General features: G+C 42.3%; 1 protein-coding gene across 4 annotated transcripts in view; it reads right to left on the reverse strand.

Moving 5' to 3' along the window:
- ATP1B3 (ATPase Na+/K+ transporting subunit beta 3) overlaps nt 1–23,565 on the reverse strand; it is a 54,854-nt gene that overhangs the window by 25,975 nt on the left and 5,314 nt on the right. Inside the window, exon 2 of one of the 4 annotated variants that reach the window (XM_070071621.2) lies at nt 2,740–2,886. In XM_070071621.2, the coding sequence (XP_069927722.1) occupies nt 2,740–2,770 (31 nt within the window). In that variant the 5' untranslated portion in view covers nt 2,771–2,886. 4 annotated transcript variants of the gene reach the window in all.

The following is a 23,565-nucleotide window of genomic DNA, read 5'->3' on the forward strand; positions in this document are numbered from 1 at the left end:
CATTGTAGCAATGCACGTTAAAGCTGCTGCCTGTGATGCCTGCATCCCATATCTGAGTGCCAGATCAAGTCCTGGCTGCTCCGCTTCCCATCCATCTCCCTGCTGATGAGCCTGTGAAAGCAGAAGATGGCCCAAGTAACTGGACCCCTGCCATCCATGTGGGAGACTGAGATGTCAGTTCCAGGCTCCTGGCTTTGAGCTAGCCAGCACTGGCCATTACAGCTATTTGAGGAGAGAATCAGTGGATTAAAATCTCCTTCTGTCTGTCTCTGTCTCTCTGCCTTTCAAATAAACGTTATTTATTTACTTGAAAGGCAGAGTGACAGAGAGAGGGGGAAACACAAAGAGAGACAGATCTTCTATTCACTGGTCCACTGCCCCATTGGCCCCAGTGGCCAGGCAGGAATCAGGTGGAAGCCAGCAGTCAGGAGCTCCTGATAGTTATCCCGTGTGGGCAGCAGGCGCCCAAGTGCTTGGGCCATCCTCTGCTGCTTTTCCCAGGCCACTAGTAGGGATCTGAATCAGAAGTGGAGGAGCCAAGATATGAACTAGTACCTAGATGGGATGCTGGCATTGCAGGTGGTGGCTTTACCTGCTACACCATGATGTTGGCTCCTCAAATAAATTAATCTTTAAAAAAAAAAAATCCATACACAAGAGAGTGTTTCCCAAAATGAACCTGATACTCTATAAAAAGAAAAAGGATGGGGGGCCGGCACTGTGACGTAGCAGGTAAAGCCACCGCCTACAGTGCTGGCATCCCATATGGGCACTGGTTCAAGTCCCGGCTGCTCCACTTCCAACCCAGCTCTCTGGCATGGCCTGGGAAAGCAGTAGAAGATGGCCCAAGTCCTTGGGCCTCTGTACCCTCGTGGGAGACCTGGAAGAAGCTCCTGGCTCTTGGTTTCGGATCGGCAGAGCTCCAGCTGTTGCAGTCATTTAGGGAGTGAACCAGCAGACAGAAGACCTCCGTTTCTCTTTCTCTCTCCTTCTCTCTTTTTCTCTAACTCTGCATTTCAAATAAATTAATTAATTTTAAAAAAAGAAAAAGGACGATTTCAGGTGGGACAAACTTCCCAATATTTATATGCCTTTTTTTTTTTTTTTTTTTTTTTGACAGGCAGAGTGGACAGTGAGAGAGAGAGAGGCAGAGAGAAAGGTCTTCCTTTTCCGTTGTTTCACCCTCCAATGGCTGCTATGGCCAGCACACTGCGCTGATCCGAAGCCAGGAGCCAGGTGCTTCTCCTGGTCTCCTGTGCGGGTGCACGGCCCAAGCACTTGGGTCATCCTCCACTGCCTTCCCGGGCCACAGCAGAGAGCTGGCCTGGAAGAGAGGCAATCGGGACAGAATCTGGTGCCCCAACCGGGACTAGAACCCAGGGTGCCGGCGCCACAGGCAGAGGATTAGCCTATTGAGCCGCAGCACCGGCCTATATGCTCTTTTAAGTAGCCAACAGAAAAGAATTCGTATATTAAATACATATTTCACAGGAAGTAATTATTTGCACAAATCTAGTTTTTAGAAAGTGAGTTGACTTAAATAATAATGAAGAAATATGCTGAGAAGGCAAAATTGTGAAGCTGGTGCTCAATAAATAGCTTAGTCAAGTGCAAGGGCTTTTGCAAAACTGAAAAGCAAACAAGACCAGAAGCAAGCATGACAATCAATGGACTATCTCTTTGCTAAGCACTGTGCTTTGGCACACGCAGTTCAGCGTCGAGGGCTTGATCCTTTCCAATTTGGAAACACTAAGTTTTGAAAGTGTTTATCCTGAACCAAGGATTTATTTTATTAATATCTAAATAAATTATTCTGCTCAAATGTCTATTCAAAGTTCTAACATCAGAAGTGGTCACAATCAAGATTATACAGAGAGGCTGTTGTTGTGGCACAGAGGGTTAAGCCATGGCCTGAGATGCCAGCATTCGACATCATAGTGCTGGTTTGAGTCTCAGAAGCTCTGTTTCCAATCTGGCTTCCTGCTAATGTGCCTGGGAAGGTAGCAGATGACAGCTCAAGTATTTAGGCACCTGCCACCCACGTAGAGACCTGGATGGAGTTCCTGGCTCTTGGCTTCAGCCTGGCTCAACCCTGGCTGTTGTGGCCATTTGGAGAGTGAACTAGGGGAGGGAAGATCTCTCCTTGTCACTCCGCCTTTCAAATAAATAAAAAATAAATTGTAAAAAAACCCATGCAATTTAAGTGTCCAAACACTGATAAAGGGATAAAGAATATGTGGTATACATACCCAATGCATTACTATTCACACAATAAGTTATCTATTAGTATATATTGCTAAACGCATTCATTTATATTTAAATGTTTAAAAATTGACCAAAGAATATTAAACAAATCTCCAGATAAAGCAACCATAAAGAATATTTAAAATTTCAGAGCTGAAATCACATCAGCTTTATTTCCAACTTTTTGCAACCTACTTGTGTCTGTCTCTTTTCTAGCAGAGGGACGAGAGCAGGGGTTCCTAACCTAGAATCTATGGACCCTACTGCCCCTCCAATGATTAACTTCAGAGTGCTTCAAGAGTCTGTAATAACATATTTCTGAATGTATTCATTATTCCCTGTGGTGAGTGGCTCCACAGCTTTCTTCTGATTTTCAAAAGACCCCAAGCTGACTGCAAACACATAATGCCAAAAGCTAGATAACTTATTTGTCAATTGCAGGCCAGGATCCTCCCCTACCACCCCCACGCCCATCACAAACACACACCAACCTGCCTTTTCCAAGTGGAAAATAGAACAATTTCATTTTAATGTCCCTCCCAATAATCAGGAGGCCAAGATAGAGAGCGAGAGGACAGAAGGAAGAGAGGAGGACAGGTGTCACCTTCAGACAGCATCACTTCCCTACCACATTCTGTGATCCTGTTGCAGAAAAAGAAAAGACCAGTATCAAAGGAGTTTGCTTCAAAGTGAAATGAAACACACAGAAGGCTCACAGGCTACTTTCAATGAAATACAGAAAAAAGATTCTTTCAGATCTAGATGTTTAAGGGAATTAATGGATAAATCCTCTACAAAGTAGACCAAAGTCGACAAATACATATATGTAACAAGTGTGGCTATTTGCCAGCAAAACTATACTTACAAAAACGGGCAGATGGGGGCTGCAATGGTTTGAATATGATGTGGCTCCTGACCCCCTGCAGAATTTTAGACCCCAAAGTCATAAATCAATGGCACTAAGAAGGTGGAAACTTAATCCAATTACAGTGCTTAGAAGGTGGGCTTTATGGGAGAGCCCTAGGTCATTGAGGGGCATGCCCTTGGAAGGTAATTCTCCCGAGAGGATTGTTATAAAGGCCTAGAGATGAGCTTAGCTTCTGCCTACTTCTTGGCTTGCCACTTGATTCCTTCTTGGCAACTTGCTGCCAATATCATCTACTGCTCTCACCAGACGCTGAGCCAATGGCGTTGCTGCATCTTAGACTTGAACCCCCCAAAAACTGAGCTAAAAAAAATTTCTCTCTTTCATCTTTTCATTGTGGTGGGCATTTCAATGTAACAAAAAGCTGACTAACACAGTACAGTAGTCACAGTAGTTTGTCAACTCATGCAGTAGATACTAAACTGTGGAGATGTTTGAAACAAAGTAACAGTTTTATTATTTAGGAATGCTTTTATTATCTAAAAATGTTGTCACCATACTATTTTCAAAATTTTGGTCATAAATTTCCAGGAAAAAAATCTAAGTATAATTTACAAAGTTACAATATAAAGAAATACACATCAGACTCTAAAAAGCCACATCCTAATCTGCTTTCTAAATAACAATGAAGAAAAGTACCCAATCAAGTGTTAATTCATAAAATACACAAATTAGTATCATGTCCAAAACTGGATGCCATGTACTAGTGATCCTCCGAAGCAAGCAAGTTATTTCCAGCACTGCAGTGAGTTTTTGCTACTTGAATGAGATCCTTTTGCTAAGACCTAAGCCTACTTAAAAATCAAGGACAAGTATTTGACACAATGGTGACGACACACCTTAGGATGCCTGCATTTGCAGTATCTAAGTTTAAGTCCTGACTCCACTCCTGACTCCAGCTTCCTGCTAACGTGGACCCTGGGAGACAACAGAGATGACTCAAGGAGTTGAGTTCCTGCCAAAGATGTAGGAGACTTGGATTGAATGCCTGGCTCCCGCGGATATGGAGAGTAAATAAGCAGATCAAGAGTTCTCTCTCTTGGGGCTGGCGCTGTGGCGCAGTGGGTTAATGCCCTGGCCTGAAGCTCCGGTGGTTCAAGACTCGGCTGCTCCACTTCCGTTTCAGCTGTCTGCTGTGGCCTGGGAAAGCAGTAGAAGATGGCCCAAGTCCTTGGGCCACTGCACCCACGTGGGAGACTCGGAAGAAGCTCCTGGCTCCTGGCTTTGGATCGGCACAGCTTGGGCCACTTGGGGAATGAACCATCGGATGGAAGACCTCTCCCTCTCTCTCTTTCTCTCTCTGTAACTCTGATTTTCAAATATCAAATTAAAAAAAAATCTTAAAAAAAATTGAATGAAGCACATAGAAAAAAAGAATAATTCTGTGTGTATGGTAAGACTCAAATTTAAAAAATGAAGGGGCCAGCACTGTGCTATAGCAGGTAAAGCTGCCGCCTCCAGTGCCAACATCCTATATGGGCGATGGTTCGAGTCCCGGCTGCTCGAAATCCAATCCAGCTCTCCGCTATGGCCTGGGAAAGCAGAAGAAGATAGCCCAAGTCCTCGGGCCCCTGCACCTGCATGGGAGACCTGGAAGAAGCTCCTTCTCCTCTCTTTTTGTGTAACTCTTTCGAATAAATAAAATCTTCTAAAAAATGAAAACATCTCATTTATAAATAACATATATGAAAGACCATTCATAAGGGTGGCAAAATTTTATCAACCTAAGCTTCTCTTCCTCCTACCAAGAAAAACTACCAGAAAACAAAAACAGAAGTCATAAATTGCAGCTCTTACCTAGGGGTAAAACTGCATGTAAGTTAAGTACTCCAGTGTAGTCTACTAAAGGGCTTAGCACAATGATGGGGAATCCTACATTAGTAATGGAATCTGTTCAATGTGTCCCATCTGCCTTGGTGTTATGTAATGTAAACAGTAAACACTAAGTACAGGAACAGTACTTCTCATATTACTCATGTTCCCTACCTTAAATCATTCAAGATAGGTGGGTATTTGGCACATAGCAGTAAATAATTGCCACATCCAAATAATATCACAATTTCTAATCCTGACTACTACACATCTGATCCAGCTTCCTGTTAATGCCAACTCTGTCAAGTAGATGATGCCTCAAGTACTTGGGTCCCTGCCACCCATGTGGGAGACCTAGACCAAGTTCTGCCCCTACCTTTGGCCTGGCTCAGCCCCAGCTGTTGTAGGCATTTGGCATCTGGCAGACAGATTTCTCTCCATCTATCTGTCTTTCAAATAAAATGAAAACAAGCATTTTTAAAAAAGATTTATTTATTTATTTGAAAGGCAGAGTTACAGAGAGGCAATGGCAGAGAGAGAAAAAGAGGTCTTCCATTCATTGATTCATTCCCCAAATGGCTGCAACTGTGCCGATCCGAAGCCAGGAGCTTCTTCTGGGCCTCCCATGCAGGTGCAGGGGCTTGAGGACTTGGCCATCTCCTGCTTTCCCAGGCCACAGCAGAGAGCTAGATCAGAAATGGAGCAGCCAGGACTCGAACTGGGGCACCTATATGGGATGCCAGTCATACCACAGTGCCAACCCCAGTAATTTTTCTTTTTAATTTGAGAAATTTCTTTAAGACATTACTCAACTAAAACTAACGTGGTGGCCAGCATTGTGGAGAAGCAGGTCAAGCTGCCACCCGTGACAATGGAAATCCCATGTGGACCTAGTTCAAGTTCTGGCTGTTCCACTTCCAATCTACCTCCCTGCTAATGTGCCTTGGAAAACAGCAAAAGATGGTACAAGCCATTGGGTCCCTGAACCCATGTGGGAGACCCAGATAAAGCTCCTGGCTCAGATCTGTGTCTTTTTTCCCTATGTAACTCTTTCAAATAAATAAATCTTTTAAAGAAATTTACATGGACTTAAACACTGAAGAAACATCAAAAAAATATATTTTTTTTAAATTTATTTGACGGGCAGAGTTCCAGACACACAGAGAGAGATGCAGAGAGAGAGAGAGAGAGAGAGAGAGAGAGGTCTTCCATCCACTGGTTCACCCCACAAATAGCCACAACGGCCAGAGCTAGGCTGATCCAAAGCCAGGAGCCAGGAGCTTTTTCTGGGTCTCCCATGAGGATGCAGGAACACAACATTTGAGCCATCCTCTACTGCCTTCCCAGGCCATAGCAGAGACCTGGATCCCGGCTTAACCACTTCCCTGCTGTGTGACCCTGGACAAGTGTTCTAATCTCTTCTCCCATCTGAAAAGAGGATCTAATTATTCACATTAAAGACAGGAAAATAAGTCAAGAGATTTGACATCATACAAACAAACCAGGAAAAAACTAGAAACATTTTTTGAATGATACCACAACTATGTTTTACAGCAAAATTTAACGTTTAAAGCTTAACCTAACTGCATTTTACTCTAAAAAAGTTTCAATGAATGAGGTTTGATTCATACGGACTCTACAAAAGAAGAAATCAAGCATCAAAAAAACAGGCCAAGGTTTCCCTGTGCCAACCAGGGGAAGGAGAAATGAGTGTGAGCTACTTGGTTTCAACACCAACCGGTATATAATTCAATTCTGTACCAACCATAAACTAAGGCCTCAGTCCTCCACAAGAATGGCTCCATGAAAGAACTCAGACATCTCAAGAGCAAACAAAGCAAATAATTCAATTTAAAAATGAGCAAATATATTTGACTGGACATTTCTCCTCTAAAGAGGATATACAACTGGTCAGCAAGTACATGAAAAAAATGTTCAATATCATGGGGCCAGCATGGTGCCTTAGAGGGTTAAAGCTCCGGCCTGCAGCACCAGCATTTCATATGGACGCTGATTCTAGTCCCAGCTGCTCTACTTCCAACCCAGCTCCCTGCTACTGCACCTGGGAAAGCAGTGGAGGATGGTCCAAGTCCTTGAGCCCCAGCACAAACGTGGGAGACCAGGAAGAAGCTCCTGGCTCCTGGCTTTGGATCAGCCCAGCTCCAGCCGTTGTGGCCATTTGGGGGGTGAACCAGCAGATGGAAGACCTCTCTGTCTCTACCTCTCTCTTTCAAGTAAATAAAATAAATCTTTTAAAAAAATGCTCAACATCATTAATCATTAGGGAACTGCAAATCAAAACCACAGTGAGATATCACCTCACTCCAGTTAGAATGGCTATTATAAAAACAGAAAAAACATAACAAATGTGGAGAAAGTGATCTCTTGAAACACTGTTGTTAGGACTGTAAATTAGTACAACCATTATAGAAAGCAATAAGGAAGTTCTTCAAAAAACTAGAAACAGAACTACCACATTCCAGGAATCCTTCTATTCAGTATTTTTTTTTTTTTTTTTTTTTTGACAGGCAGAGTGGACAGTGAGAGAAAGAGAGAAAGGTCTTCCTTTTGCCGTTGGTTCACCCTCCAATGGCCGCCACAGCTGGTGCACCGCGCTGATCCAAAGCCAGGAGCCAGGTGCTTTCTCCTGGTCTCCCATGGGGTGCAGGGCCCAAGCACTTGGGCCATCCTCCACTGCACTCCCGGGCCACAGCAGAGAGCTGGCCTGGAAGAGGGGCAACTGGGACAGAATCCGGCACCCCGACCGGGACTAGAACCCGGTGTGCCGGCACCGCAAGGCGGAGGATTAGCCTAGTGAGTCACGGCGCCGGTTCTATTCAGTATTTAATGAAAGGAATTAAAATCAGTATGTTAACAGACACCTGCAACCCCATGTTCACTGGAGCACTATTCACAATAGCAAAGTTACAGAATCAACATAGATATCCATTGATGTAAAGAAAAAGAGAATGTGGTAAGAGTGGGTGTTAAGCCTAGCACTTAAGACTCCCATGTCTCTTGGGGCTGGCACTGTGGCACAGCAGGTTAAAGCCCTGGCCTGAAGTGCTGGCATCCCATATGGGCACCGGTTCTAGTTCCAGCTGCTCCTCTTCTGATCCAGCTCTCTGTTGTGGCCTGGGAAAGCAGTAGAAGATGGCTCAAGCCCTTGGGCCCCTGCACCCGTGTGGGAGACCTGGAGGAGGCTCCTGGCTCCTGGAGGACCTCTCTCTCTGTCTCTACCTCTCTCTGTAATTCTTTCAAATACATAAAATAAATCTTTAAAAAAATATATAAAAAAAGACTCCCATGCCTGAGTTTGATTCATGTCTCTGGCTCCTAATTCCAGCTTGCTGTTAATGAGTAGTAGTTACATTTCTGCCATCCACATGGCAGACCTGGCTTCAGCCTGGCCCACCACCAGCCATTCCAGGTATCTGGAAATCAGTGGATGGGAGCTCTCCTTCTCTTTGCCTCCCAAGAAATTTTTTTTTAAAAAGGGTGGCATAAGGGGCCAGTGCTGTGGCATAGTAAGTTAAGCCTCCATCTATGGTGCTAGCATCCCACATGGGTGACAGTTCAAGTCCCAGCGGTTCCTCTTCTATCCAGCCCCCCGCAAATGGCCTGGGAAAGCAGTGGCAGATGGCCCAAGAGGTTGGGTGTTAAGAGACAGAGACTGACTTCCACCTGCCAGTACACTGCCCAAATGCCCATAGGGCTGGGCCAGGCTGAAGCCTGGAGCCAGGAACTCTGAGTCTTCCAAATGGGCAACAGGGACCCAAGTACTTGAGCCATCATCTGCTGTCTCTCAGGGTGTATATTAGAGGAAGTTGGATCGAAGAAGGGTGGGACTTGAACCCAGGCATTCTAATATGGGATACAGGTATCCCATGTGGTAGCTTAACCCATCCTACCATAATGCCCCCCTATATATGTCAATTTAAATATATATATTTAAAATGACAGAATGGCTCACTGCAGAGGTCTCCTGGCCAACTGCACTTCTGATGAACTAACTACTAATCTACAAGGTTCCTACCACTCCCTCAGGTTGGGTCACTCATTAGAATGACCCTGAGAACTCAGGAATCCTCCACTTGAGATTCTCATCTTATTATAAAGGATACATATGGGTTGGCGGGAATGCAGCTTCTGTGCGTCCTCCTCATGGAATCAGGGCATATTTCCCCCCCAGCACATCTACTCTCTAACCTGGCACCTACTCTATGCATCAGTGTCTTTGAATTTTAGGGCTTCACTGGTGTAGGTATGATTGGTTAACACACAGGCCATGTGACTGCAATCTATCTCCAGTCCATTCCTTCCCTCCCAGGAGGTTGGGCAAAGTCAGGCAAAGTGGATGTCAGATTTGCTCAATGTCTCACCTTCCTGACATTTTGTCTTTCTGGGGACTAAAGACATTCCAATTACTGAGGAAATTCCAAGGGTTTTTACAAGCTCTGTGCCAGCAACCTGGGACAAACACCAGGTAAACTCTGTATTTTTTTATTTTAAAGATTTGTTTATTTTATTTGAAAGGCAGAGTTACTAGACAGAGAGGGAGAAAGAGAGAGAGATCTTCCATCCACTTGTTCATTCTCCAGTGGTTGCAATAGTCAGGGCTGCCGCAGGTTGAAGCCAGGAGCCAGGAGCTTCATCCAGGTCCCCCACATGAATTCAGGAGCCCAAGGACTTGAACCATCCTCTGCTGCTTTCCCAGGCACATTAGCAGGGAGCTGGATCAGAAGCGCAGCAGCCAGGACTTGAATTGGGACTTATATGGGATGCCGGCACCACAGGCAGGGGCTTTAACCTGCTACCCGACAGCGCCAGCCCCACAGGGAGAAGTCATTAGGCTGCATCAAGGCTTGGATATATGCCCCCCCAACACACTTTAAGACCCTGTGATCTGTCTCTCCAGTTCTGCAAACTTTCTAGTTACTCTCAAGTACTTGGATACCAGTACCTGCACTTCTCTTCAGAGGATTCTGATAACTAGAAACTATTTCCATTTGTCAAATCAATTAGCATTATTTATACTTTAAAAGTTTAATTATATGGACAAGTTCAAGTTTAAATTCTTTATCTGGATCAGGTAACTGAGAATTCTTCTATGATTCACCTATTGAAAGTATATCGTTGGCCAGCACTATGGCGTAGTGAGTAAAGGCGCCACCTGTAGTGCCGGCATCCCATATAAGGTGCCAGTTCCAGTCCCGGCTGCTCCACTTCCAGTCCAGCTCTCTGCTATGGCCTGGGAAAGCAGTAGAAGATGGCCCAAGCCCTTGTGCCCCTGCACCCATGTGGGAGACCTGGAAGAAGCTCGTGGCTCCTGGCTTTGGACTGGTGCAGCTCCAGCCGTTGCGGCCATCTGGGGTGTGAACCAGAGGATGGAAGACTCTCTCTCTCTTTCTCTCTGCCTCTCTTCTCTCTGTGTAACTCTGACTTTCAAGTAAATAAATAAATAAATAAATAAATCTTAAAAAAAGAAAGAAAGAAAGAAAGAGGCATTATGGCATAATGGGGTGAAGCCACCCCTTGGGAATGCCCATATCCCATATTTCCATATTTCAGTGCCATTTCCAGTTGCAATTACTCTACTTTACAATCCAGCCCCCACTGTTTAATGTACCTGGGAAGCAGCATATCCTGACTTCTTCCCACCCATGTGGAAGACACGAATGGAGCTCCTGCCTTCTGACTTCTGCTGTGTTCAGCCTTAGCTGCTGCAGCCATTTAGGGAGTAAATCAGTAGATGGAAGATCTTGCCCTTTTTCTGTTACTCAGTCTTTCAAATAAATACTAATTAACCATTTTTAGTATATTCAGAGTCGTGCAACCATCACCACAATACATTTTAGATTATTTCCAATACTGCCCCACAAATTTCCACACTCATCTCCATCCCCCCTCTTCTCTGTACCACATTAGGCCTCTGGCAATCACAGCCTTTGTAGACTGGCCTGTTTTCTAGACATTTCATAGAATTCGAGTCATTTAATCTGTGGCCTTTTGTGGCTGGTTCTTTTGTGTGGCATAATATTCTCAAGGTTCATCTATGACGCAGTAAAAAAATCAGTCTTTTATTTCTGTATATGGCTAGGTAATATTCCACTGTATCATCCACTCATCAGCTGATAGGTAAGGATATCTAAGATGTATCATACTTTTTGGTTATTGTGAACAATGCTATGGACATTTGCCCACAGATGCTTGTGGACCTGGCTGCTTTCAGTGAGTTGCATTGCGGGGTCAGTTTTAACTCTACGCTTACTTAGTTTTTTAAGTAACTGCAGACTGTTCTCCAAATCATCTGCACCATTTTACATTCCTATCAATGAGGCTCTAATATTTTTCTTCCTTATCAACCTTCAATATTTTATTTTTATACAGTGGATGTTTAATTTTCATTTCTCTAATGGCTAATGATGTTGAGCTTTTTTTCATGATCTCATTGGTCATTTGTATGTCTCTTTAGAACTGTCTGTTCAGGTCCTCTGTTCATCTTTTAACTGGGTTGGTCTTTATCACTGAGTTTTCAGAGATCTTTATATATTATGTATACAAGCACCTTACCAGATAAATATGTGCAATTTTTTCCCCATCTGTGTTCTCTTTTAACCTTCATAGTAGTATCCTTTAAGGCAGAAAAGTTCCTAATTTTGATTAAGTCCAATTTACCTTTTTTTCTTTGCTTGTGTTTTTGTTTTTTATTTAAGACATCATTTTCTAATTTGTATCATGAGTAGTTGCATCTACATTTACTTTCAATCCCTTTTACAGTTTTAGCTTTTGAGTTTCTGATACATTTTAAGTTAACATGTTTCAAGGCAGGGCTCCACCTTCATTATTTTGGATGTGGAAATACAGCTGTTCCAGCACTATTTTAAAAGAGCCTTTGGTTCTCCACTGAAAGAAAGGTGTTTTTTTTTTTTTAAGAAGTATTTATTTGAAAGAGCTTCACACAGAGAGAAACAAAGATCTTCCATCTGCTGGTTCACTCTGCAAATGGCCACAATGGCTAGAGATGGGCCAGGCAGAAGCCAGAAGCCAGGAGCTTCTTCCTGCACACACTTGGGTGCTGGGGCCCAAGCACTGGGCTATCCTCTGCTGCTTTGCCATGCACATTAGTAGGGAGCTGGATCAGAAGTGGAGCAGCCAGGACTCGAACCAGTGCCCATATGGGATGCCAGCATTGCAGGCAGCAGTTTTACCTAGTATGCCACAATGCCAGCCCCAATGAGGTATTTTTAAAAAAACTAATCATAATTTACTATTATTGTAATAAAATATATGTGTAGGTATGTACACTCTGATATTTCACATGTTTATTAAAATCATGGTAATATGAAAAAGTTAAAACAACCAAGATTAACCCAATTCCTGTTTTCCCCAGGAATCTCAAGCTATCTTATCTTTTCTAATCAAAACTGCCATTCTCTGAAAAATGTATCATTCAAACATTGTGTTTCTCTAGATGATAGAAATTTCTGTATGAATAAGATCTGTTCCTTCCCTCAAAGAGTTATCACAAGTAAACAGAAAAAAAAAAATCAAAGCCACCAATCAAGTGCCAGAGGAAAAAACAAAGAAAGAAATAACTGTTTTGCCCTTGTCCCGACTATTGAGGAACAGTTTTGGTTTTGTGCAAGTTTTTAAACTCTTTACTTAGTATAGAATTGGTTGTCTGTGTATAAAGTTAATTGAAATGGATCTTAGTGGAGAATGGGACTAGGAATGGGGGAGGGAGGAAGGAGTGTGTAGGGGTGGGCAGGTACGGTGGAAAGAATCACTATTTCTTTTCCTTTTTTTTTTTTTGAAAGCTTTTATTTAATAAATATAAATTTCATAGATACAGCTTTTGAATTATAGCAATTCTTCCCCCCATACCTGTCCTCCTACCCTGACTCCCATCCCACCTCCTACTCCCTCTCTCATCCCATTCTTCATTAAGAATCATTTTTAATTACCTTTATATACAGAAGATCAACTCTATACTAAGTAAAGATTTCAACAGTTTGCACCCACACAAACACACAAAGTATAAAGTACTGTTTGAAGACTAGTTTTACCATTAATTCTCAGAGTACCACTCATTAAGGACAGAGGTCCTACATGGGGAACAAGTGCACAGTAACTTCTGTTGTTGATTTAACAACTGACACTCTTATTTATGACATCAGTGATCACCCGAGGCTCTTGTCATGAGCTGCCAAGGCTATGGAAGCCTTCTGAGTCCACATATTCCGACATTATTTAGACAAGGCCATAATCAAAGTGGAAGTTCTCTCCTCCCTTCAGAGAAAGGTAGCTCCTTCTTTGATGGTCCCTTCATTCCACTGGGATCTCACCCACAGAGATCTTTCATGTATGTCATTTTTTGCCACAGTGTCTTGGCTTTCCATGCCTGAAATGCTCTCAAGGGCTTTTTATAGCCAGATCCAAATGCCTTAAGGGCTGATTCTGAGGCCAGAGTGCTGTTTAGGGCATTTGTCATTCTATGAGTTTGCTGTGTGGCCTGCTTCCCATGTTGGATCATTTTCTCCTTTTTAATTCTATCTATTATTATTAGCAGACACTTGGTCTTATTTATGTGATCCCTTTGACATTTATTCCTATCTTTATGATAAGTTATGTATTTAAAATGATCACTTTAACTAGTAAGATGGCATTGGTACCTGCTAACTTAATGGGATTTGGAGTCCCATGGCAAGTTTTTAGCTTTATCCTTAGGGGTAAGTCTGAGGGAACATGTGCCAAACTGTACATCTTCTCCCTCTCTTATTCCCACTCTTATTTTTAACAGGGATCAATTTTCAATGGTATTTAAACACCTAAGAATAATTCTGTAGTAAGTAAGGAATTCAACTAATGGTATGAAGTGGAAAAATAAAATAGTAAAAATAATAATATAGTAAGCTGTTCCTCAACAGTCAGTTCAAGTCACTATGATCAAGTCATAGTGTCAATTTAACTTCTACAGGTTTCCTTTTAGGTGCTCAGTTGTCACATATCAGGGAGAAAATATGGTATTTGTCTCTTTGGGACTGGCTTATTTCACTCAGTATGATGTTTTCCAGATTCTTCCATTTTGTTGCAAAGACAATCACTATATTTCTAAAGCTGTTCTCATGAAATGCATTAAGTTTGTATTCCTTAAATAAAAGGCCTCTTTGGGGGAAAAAAAAATGTCTTTTGCAGGCAGAGGAATGAACATAACTTCATCAGAGAAGGGCTCTCAGAAACAAATGTGTTGATTCATCCAAGACGAGAGCAAGAGGTGAATGCTTAGCAGCAGCAACCAAGTGAGTACAACTCTGCTTCTCCCTCCAATATACAACTGCCTCCAGTGTCAAGCAATTAGCAATAGGACAGTAGGACCAAGAGGGAACAGGATGTTTGGGATGAAAAGGTAGGCAATGTCTTGCCTGGGTTAGCAGAAACATAAAAGAGTAGGCAGTCTCACACCCAGACCAGCTTGTGGCTAAATATGGTACCTACATCCCTGAATGCCATGACAGCAAAGTATGAACACAATGAGGAGGAATGCAGAACCTGTGATTACCAAACATCTGAGGTCAAACTCAATAAAGAAAGTAACAGCTGAAAAACTGAGTGTTAACAGCAAACAGAACAAGGAAAAACAAGCATAAATTTAAAAACAGGATAATTTTTAAAAATATGATTTCATATTCTGAAATTTAAAAACTTAGTAGATAGGTGAAACTGGAGAAGAGTCAAACTGAACTCAAGCATATAAGAAAATGAAAAGGCAAACCAAAGACTAGGAGAAGATATTTGAAAACAAAGAACTCTTAAAACAAAACACAGTTTTAAAAATATATTTTTCTAAGATTTATTTATTTATTTGAAAGGCGAGTTACAGAGAGGCAGAGGCAGAGAGAGAGAGATCTTCCATCCACTGGTTCACTCCTCAAATGGCTGCAACAGCCTGAACTGGGCTGATCTGAAGCCGGGAGCCAGCAGCTTCTTCTGGGTCTTCCTTGTAGGTGCAGTGGCCCAAGCACTTAGACAATCTACTGCTTTCCCAGGCCACAGCAGAGAGCTGGATTGGAAACGGAGCAGCCAGGTCTCAAACCAGCACCCTTATGGGATGCCAGCACTGCAGGCGGCATCTTTACCTGCTACCCCACAGTGCCAGCCCTAAGAAAACACATTTTAAAGAATGCAAAGTAAGAGGCCAGTGCTGTGGCATAGTGGGTTAAAGCCCAGGCCAGCAGTGCTGACATCCCATATGGGTACTGGTTTGAGTCCCAGCTGCTCCACTTTCGATCCAGCTTCCTGCTAATGTACCTGGGAAAGCAGTGGAGGATGGCCCAAGTCCATGGGCTCCTGCACCCATGTGGGAGACCCAGAAGAAGCTCCTAGTTCCTGGCTTCAGATCAGCTCAGCTCTGGCCGTTGTGGCCATTTGGGAAGTGAACCAGCAGATGGAAGACGTCTCTGTCTATCTCTCATTTAACTGTCTTTCAAATAAATAAATCTTTTTAAAACACGCAAAATAGCTCATAAAAAAAGTGCTCAACATCATTAGCCACCAGAGAAGGGTGATTCAATATCACAGCCATGTTTGTATCAAGCTGAAATCAGAAGCCAGGAAACTGCAACAGTCTCCCATGTGGGAGGGCAGCGGAATACAGCCCAAGTGTTTGAGCCCATGCACCCATGTGGGAGACCCAGAGGAGGATCCTGGCCTCGGCCTTGCCCAGCACTGGCTGTTGCAGCCATTTGGGGAGTGAGCCAGCAGATGGAAGATCTCTTTCTGTTTCTCTCTCTCCTTCTCTCTGGTATCTCTGCCTTTCAAATAAATAAATAAATAAACCTTTAAAAAAATTTAAAAAGCCTGCAGTAAAAAGTAACTAGGGCTATCACAAAAAAAAAAAAAAAAAAATCCAGGTTTTTATTTGAGGAATAAAATAAAATTATCCGGGCTGGCGCCCCGGCTCACTAGGCTAATCCTCTGCCTTTCAGTGCCGGCACACCAGGTTCTAGTCCCGGTCGGGGCGCCGGATTCTGTCCCGGATGCCCCTCTTCCAGTCCAGCTCTCTGCTGTGGCCCAGGAGTGCAGTGGAGGATGGCCCAAGTGCTTGGGCCCTGCACTCCATGGGAGACCAGGAGAAGCACCTGGCTCCTGCCTTCGGATCAGCGCAGTGTGCCGGCTGCAGCGCACCGGCCACAGCGGCCATTGGAGAGTGAACCAACGGCAAAGGAAGACCTTTCTCTCTGCCTCTCTCTCTCACTGTCCACTCTGCCTGTCAAAAACTAAAAAATAAAAATAAAAATAAAATAAAATAATCCAAAGAAAGTAGGAGAGATTTAAGATAAAAGCACAAACTTATGGACACAAATTCAGAAAACTCTCCACACAGCCATTTGGTTTGATAAGATGCTTTCAACTGGTAAATTTGAAAATAAATGAAATTCATGAGATCTTACAAATTTTCAAACCACAAGTTTTACAAAAGATAAACAGAACATTATCTCTAAAAGAGACATGAAGCCCAAACTGCCGTAGCTAAGTCTACCACTTCAAACAGACAACTGTTCTACACATGAGTTTTTCTCTTCATAAGCTCAACAACTTTTGTAAGGCTAAAACTACTCAGTTACCTAAACAGGATACAGTGTACTGATACAAAAATTCACATTTAATTTTGTTTAAACAACACTTATACACCATAGAGTGATAATGACAGGGATACAGAGAAATAAAACACGAAAATATCCCAATTGTTTAAACAACACTTATACACCATAGAGTGATAATGACAGGGATACAGAGAAATAAAACACGAAAATATCCCAAAAGGACCCATATAAAATTAAATATTTGATGAAACAAAATAGAAAATTCAAATCAGTGAGGAAATAATGGCCATTCAATAATGTGAGGTTGTGATAAAGAAAAGCCTATAAGAGATAAATTTACAGTAATGTTAAATTAAAATCTTTATAATTTAAAAAATAAGAGTTAAGAGACAAGAGTAAAAACATGAACAAGAGACTATAGAGGATATTTACAAGTATATTAAAGATTTAACATTCAAAGTGTATTAAAAATGTACTGTTACCAGTAAGAACATAATACAAAAAAATAAAATAAGCAAAAGATTACAGGCATTCAAAGATGTGGAAATTGACCAAATATAAAAACATGCTCAGTAGCAATTACTGGAGAAATGACAAGTGCAACCAATCAGATAAATACAAATATCACATCAAATTGTGAAAAAAATATAAGAATGATAAAATCTAGTACTCAAAACATTGAAGTGACACAGTTTTCCTTCATCTACATTATTGAGAGTATAAGTTGGTACAGCTTTTTAGGAGGACAATCCATTAATCAAAATCAGCATACATTGCAAACTGCTGATTCCACTTCTCAGTCTACCCTAGAGAAGCAGTTGCACACAAGCACCACAGCAGTTTTTGAGAAAAACTGATACAATGTAACCATTCATCAAAAATATTTCCACACTATGAGCTATCTGAATGTTGATTCAAAAGAATCAAACACATCTATATACACTGACATGGAAATAAGCTAAGACACAGTAAATGGAAAAAAAGCAAGTTCTAAAACATACAATTTTCCTATCACTTATATAAAATGGAAAAGATAAAATTACTTATTCTTATATGAGGTTACTTCAAAAAGTTTGTGGAAAGTTTATTTTGGTGCAAATTTTTTTAATTCATGCTTTTCATAACATGCATTTTCTATGACCTGTTTGAAGTACTCTCGTATATTCCATATATACTCACAAGTATATAACACTTATAGAAATGCACTGAAAAAAGCATGGGAAAAGATAAAACATCTGTAGGAATGATGAGATTGGTGAAGACACAGAAATACATGAATGTATTCATAATTTTTTTCAAATATTCAATTTCAAATATTCAATTGAATTTACAAGCACCTAAATTGAATAAAATGTACTTGTGGACATCCAGAAACCTACCTAGATCTTAAAATTAACATTTTGCTGTATTCAACTCATTTTCTGGATACATTTCAAGTTGTGGATGTTAGTACACTTTAACCTGAAACAATGCATGAATGCTGAGATTGAGAATAAAATTTAAATCCAGTTAAATACACCAATCTCCAAAGTACCATTAAATGGGTTTTGACAATGCATTCACCTATGTGATCCAAATTTCTATTCAAGATAAAGAACATTATCACGTGAAGGATCCCTTATACCACCTCCTTCCTGTCAAGCTGCATGCCCGCTGCCCCACAGGCTACTCCCACTCTGAACGTTTTTCCAGCATTGCTTGCTTTGGAATTTCATGTACATGAAATCATATAGTATGTACTATCTTTGTAAACCTTTCTTGCCCATTTAGCTTAACTGTGAGATTCACTTAAATTTTGTATAGCCATAGTTCATTTCTTTTTACTGTCGAATAGTATTCCGCTGTGTGGACATACCAATTTGTTTACCCATTCTTGGGCTGATGGAAACCTGGGCCGTTTCCCATTTGGAGCTATTATGAATAGGGCTACTATGAACATTCTTGTACAAGTGTTTTTTATGGACATATGCTTTCATTTCTCTTGGGTAAACACCCAGGAGTAGAACTGCTGGCTCAGGGGGTAGGCTATTTGCTTTTTTAAGAAACTGCCAGACCTTTATCCAAAGTAGACCTACCTCGTACTCTTTAAAAAGCATCACACTGTTAATGGTGGTTACTCAAGAAGAAACCCAGGATGATTATTCACATCTGGATTAGAAAAACTCAAACAATGGCATTACTTCTGTTAGATGAAAAGAACAAGACAGAAGTCCACATTCCATTTAAGTTCAGATATACTGACCACTGATTTCTAAGTAAACCATGGCTAGTGTCTTATTGTGTGTGTGAATAAAACATTGAACACAGTCAGATCCATTTGTTTATATATTGTCTATGGCCAGTTTCAATAGTGGAATTAAGTAGTTGCTACAGTCACTGTGTTGCCCACAAAGTCTAAAATATTTGTTATCTGGTCCTTTATATAGTTTGCTGCCTCCTATTCTTAAGCATTTATAAGTAAATAGGTTTTTTTTTATTTATTCCAAAGTGACATTTGAAGATATCTTGCTAACTTTTTTCTCTTTCATAGAGGAAAATAAATGGAGATGTGGAATTAGAATCCAGGTTTATATCCTGAGCCTCAGTTTGGTCATCTTTTTAGCACACTGGTGTGCCTTTAAGATGTAACAAGCACAGCCGGCGCCACGGCTCACTAGGCTAATCCTCCGCCTTGCAGCGCCGGCACACCGGGTTCTAGTCCCAGTCGGGGCGCCAGAGTCTGTCCCGGTTGCCCCTCTTCCAGGCCAGCTCTCTGCTGTGGCCAGGGAGTGCAGTGGAGGATGGCCCAAGTCCTTGGGCCCTGCACCCGCATGGGAGACCAGGAGAAGCACCTGGCTCCTGGTTTCAGATCAGCATGATGCGCTGGCTGCGGCGGCCATTGGAGAGTGAACCAACGGCAAAGGAAGACCTTTCTCTCTGCCTCTCTCTCTCACTGTCCACTCTGCCTGTCAAAAAAAAAAAAAAAAGATGATGTAACAAGTACAAATACTTATGCTCACAGGCTCACTTTGACTACAATGCCCTACACAGAATCCACAAAATGGATCACAAATTTAGTGGAACAGAGTTATGGTGAGCTAGAGGACAGAATTATACCTTTATGCACTGTGCAATTATCTCCACAAATAAGACCTCCAAAGTGTAGAGCTATACAAATTAACATACAACCTCTGCCCAAGCACCAGGTTTATCACAAGCTAAACAGATTAAAAGACAATTTGTTCATCAAGACTGAAGAGCTGAGTGCTTACTATGTGCTAGATGCTGTAGAATACAAAATGCAGACATAAAAGCAATATTTATCTAAACAACTATACTCCAGAACACAAGGTTTCCACCTGGGCACATCAGAGGTAACTTATGGCAGAGCTGGCACTCTATATGGGTCTGTGAAACAGGAAAGAACTTGACAAGAATAAGGCTATGTGGGAGGGAATAAGGCAGCACTCGGGGTATCAGATATGCTGATCTGTCTATGACATGAGGTGCCTGACAGTAAGGGAATAAGGTAGAAAATGACAAGTTACAAGGTTGGAAACTTACTTTTGAAGTGAGGATCCCCAGTTTTGGAGAATGAGGAATAGCATGAGCAAAGCTACAGTCTAAAATTATCTGACAGCAAGGTCAGAACGGTCCAGCTGACTCTCTGGATCTTTCTGGGAATGATTCAGGAGTTAAGAGACCACTTTCTCTTCAGGTCAACCGTACACCATTGTTTTTTTAACTAGCAGATATAAAAATTGGAAAGACTACGGTCTATTTGAACGTGGAGCAATAGTGAAAAAAATTACTAAAGGTTTTCATCTGGTTCCCTAAATGTTTTAATTAGAGAATTTATAAGCAAAGCCACTACTACATCCCCTGATAAAGCAGAGACGGTTGGGAGCATTAAAGACTATGAAATCAAAAAACCTCACTGTTGGGGCTGGCGCTGTGGCGCAACAGGTTAAAGCCCTGGCCTGAAGCACTGGCATCCCATATGGGCGCCGGTTCTAGTCTCAGCTGCTCCACTTCCAATCCAGCTCTCTGCTATGGCCTGGGAAAGCAGTAGAAGATGGCACAGGTCCTTGGGCCCCTGCACCCACGTGGGAGACCTGAGGAAGCCCCCTGGCTCCTGTCTTTGGATCGGTGCAGCTCTGACGTTGCGGCCATCTGAGGAGTGAACCAGTGGATGGAAGACCTCTGTCTCTCCACCTCTATGTAACTCTCTTTCAAATAAATAAAAAATAAATCTTAAAAAAAAAATTGATTGTAGTTGTAGCAATGGAGGCACAGATCACACAGATTCAAGAGAATGGAATCTGCCATGTAGTATAGTGGGTGAAGCCACCACTTGTAGGGCCAGCATCCCATAGGGGCACCAGTACATGTCCTGGTTGTTCCACTTCTGATCTAGCTTGCTACTGATGGCCTGGGAAAAGCAGTGGAAGATGGTCAAGTGTTTGGGCCCCTGTCACCCAAGTGGGAGACTTACAAGAAGCTCCTGGCTCCTGGCTTTGGCCTGGCCCAGCCCCAGATGTATAGCCATCTGGGGAGCGAACTAGCGAGTGGTAAATTCTGTGTGTGTCTCTCTTCACTCTGTAATTTTGAATTTCAAATAATGATAAATAAATCTTCATTTAAAAAAGCTAATAAAGCAGAATGGGCATAGTTTGGTCAGGTTAGAGTTCAGATGGCAGAAAAAATGGTGAAGCTCTTTCATAAAATTGAAAATATATGGGAATTTTTTTAAAGATTTATTTATTTATTTGAAAGTCAAAGTTAAACACAGAGAGAAGAGGCAGAGAGAGGTCTTCCAACCGCTGGTTCACTCTCCAGTTGGCTGCAATAGCCAGAGCTGCGTGGATCTGAAGCCAGGAGCCAGGAGTTTCTTCCAGATCTCCCATGCAGACACAGGAGCCCAAAGACTTGGGCCATCTTCTACTGCTTTCTATGAGACTGCCGGGAAGAAGAGAAAACAAGGCCAAAGACTGCATACGGGAATACAAATTTAGGATACACATGAAGAGAGAACAGACAGGAAAGAACAAGGAAAGGAGGGATAGATTGACTTTGCCAATTAGGCTAGAAACTACCAAAAGCAAAGCATCTCATGCCTTAGAGGAAGGTCAGTTCCAAAGTCATACCTCACCATGACACCAGAAAAATACTAAGAGGAAGTTACAAGTAAGAGCCAGCTCCACAAATGACTCAGTAACAAAGTTTAAACAGATGTAGGGTAGGCTATTAGAGCAAGCTTTTCAGAAATATTAGTAATAGCACCCTATAAGAGAGAGAATAATATTATTTAGTAAATCTCCATTAAATCTGAGAGAAGGTAAAGTTAAAAAAATTTGAGGATGGGTGAAGGACAGGCATTTGGCATAATGGTTAAGCCTCTGCCTGGGACACCTCCATCCCTCACTGGAATGCCTGGGTTTTCAACTCCCAGTTCTGCTCCCACCTTCCTGTTAATGCATATTTGAGTGGCTGCAGGTAATGGCTCAAGTAACTGAGTCACTGCAACCCACCCACTTGGAAGACTTGGATTGAGTTCCAGCCTCCTGGCCTTTGGCTTAGCCCAGCCCTGGCTGTTGCAAGCATGTGAGTGAACCAGTAGATGGGAGATTGAGCGCTCTCTCTCTCTCTCTGACATTAAAACAAACAAACAAACAAATGAAAAACAAACCTGAGTATCTTATCAAAAGCAACAGAAGCTGAGAACAGCATTAAAACAGGGAATAAGAGACCTGGGCAACAACCTTGGTTCTGTTACTCTTACTGGGTGTGCAACTCACAGATTCAGCTGAATGTTCGTGGAATAACCTCCAAGCTTCTTCTGATGAAAACCTATCAGAAATACAGCATAAAAAACCAAAGAGGGGGGGTATGCCCCAACATTGGGGGAACAATTATACTACTATAGTATACCAATACCATCAAACATTATGAAACAGACTAACTACATGGGACCATACCACAATCCTGGTCATTCATTCAATTTTTACTACATTCAGATTACATGCCAGGACAGATGCTACAAAACCAAAGATGAGGGGGCCTGTGCTGCAGCTCAGTGGGTTAAAGCCACAGCCTGCAGTGCTGACATCCCACACGGGTGGGTGCGTATTCAAGTCCTGGCTGCTCTACTTCCAATCCAGCTCCCTGCTAATGCACCTGGGAAAACAGCAGAAGATGGCCCAAGTGCTTGGGCTCTTGCATCCACATGGGAGACCCAGAAGAAGCTCCTGGCTTCAGCCTGGCCCAGTCCTGGATGTTGAGGCCATTTGAGGAGTGGACCAGCGGATGGAAGACCTCTGTCTCTGCCTTTCAAATAAATAAATAAAAAGAGGCTTATAAATCTAGTAAATGGGCAACAATGATACATGAAGTTATAAATGCTATAACAGAAAAAGTTATGGGATACACAGGAACACTTAATCCAGTCATTTTTCCCCCCAAGATTTATTTATTTGAAAAGCAGGGTCACAAGTTACAGAAAGGGAGAGAAAGATCTTCTATCCACTAATTTACTCACCAAATGGCCGCAACAGCCAAGGCTGGGCCCGGACAAAGCCAGGAGCTTAATCTGGGTCTCCCATGTGGGTGGCAAGGGCCATCTTCTGCTCCTTTCCCAGGCACATTAGCAGGGAGCTGGACTGGAAGTGGAGCAGCTGGGACTCCAATCAGCACACTTTGAGATGCCAGGACTGTACCCCACAGGTGCCAACGCTGGTCCCTCAATCCAGTCTTAAGGCAGAGCAGTTCAAAGATGTTTTCCAAACACGAGACCATCATAATCGGACACTTCAGTAGCCGGGACAAGGCAGTATAAGGGAAAGGGAGACCCAGAAAGGGTAGGAAGGAACAACACGAAATGGTAGAAAGGGATGATGAGAGAGATAAGCCATTCTGGTGACAAAGTGTTTGCATGTCATGAGAATAAACCCTTAAGGACAATGTAGATTTATATGTAGAGGTGCCCATGAAACACTCAAG

Source organism: Oryctolagus cuniculus, chromosome 4 (genome assembly GCF_051225735.1).
Source record: "Oryctolagus cuniculus isolate XC-2025 breed Fujian yellow rabbit chromosome 4, ASM5122573v1, whole genome shotgun sequence".
NCBI lineage: Eukaryota > Metazoa > Chordata > Mammalia > Lagomorpha > Leporidae > Oryctolagus > Oryctolagus cuniculus.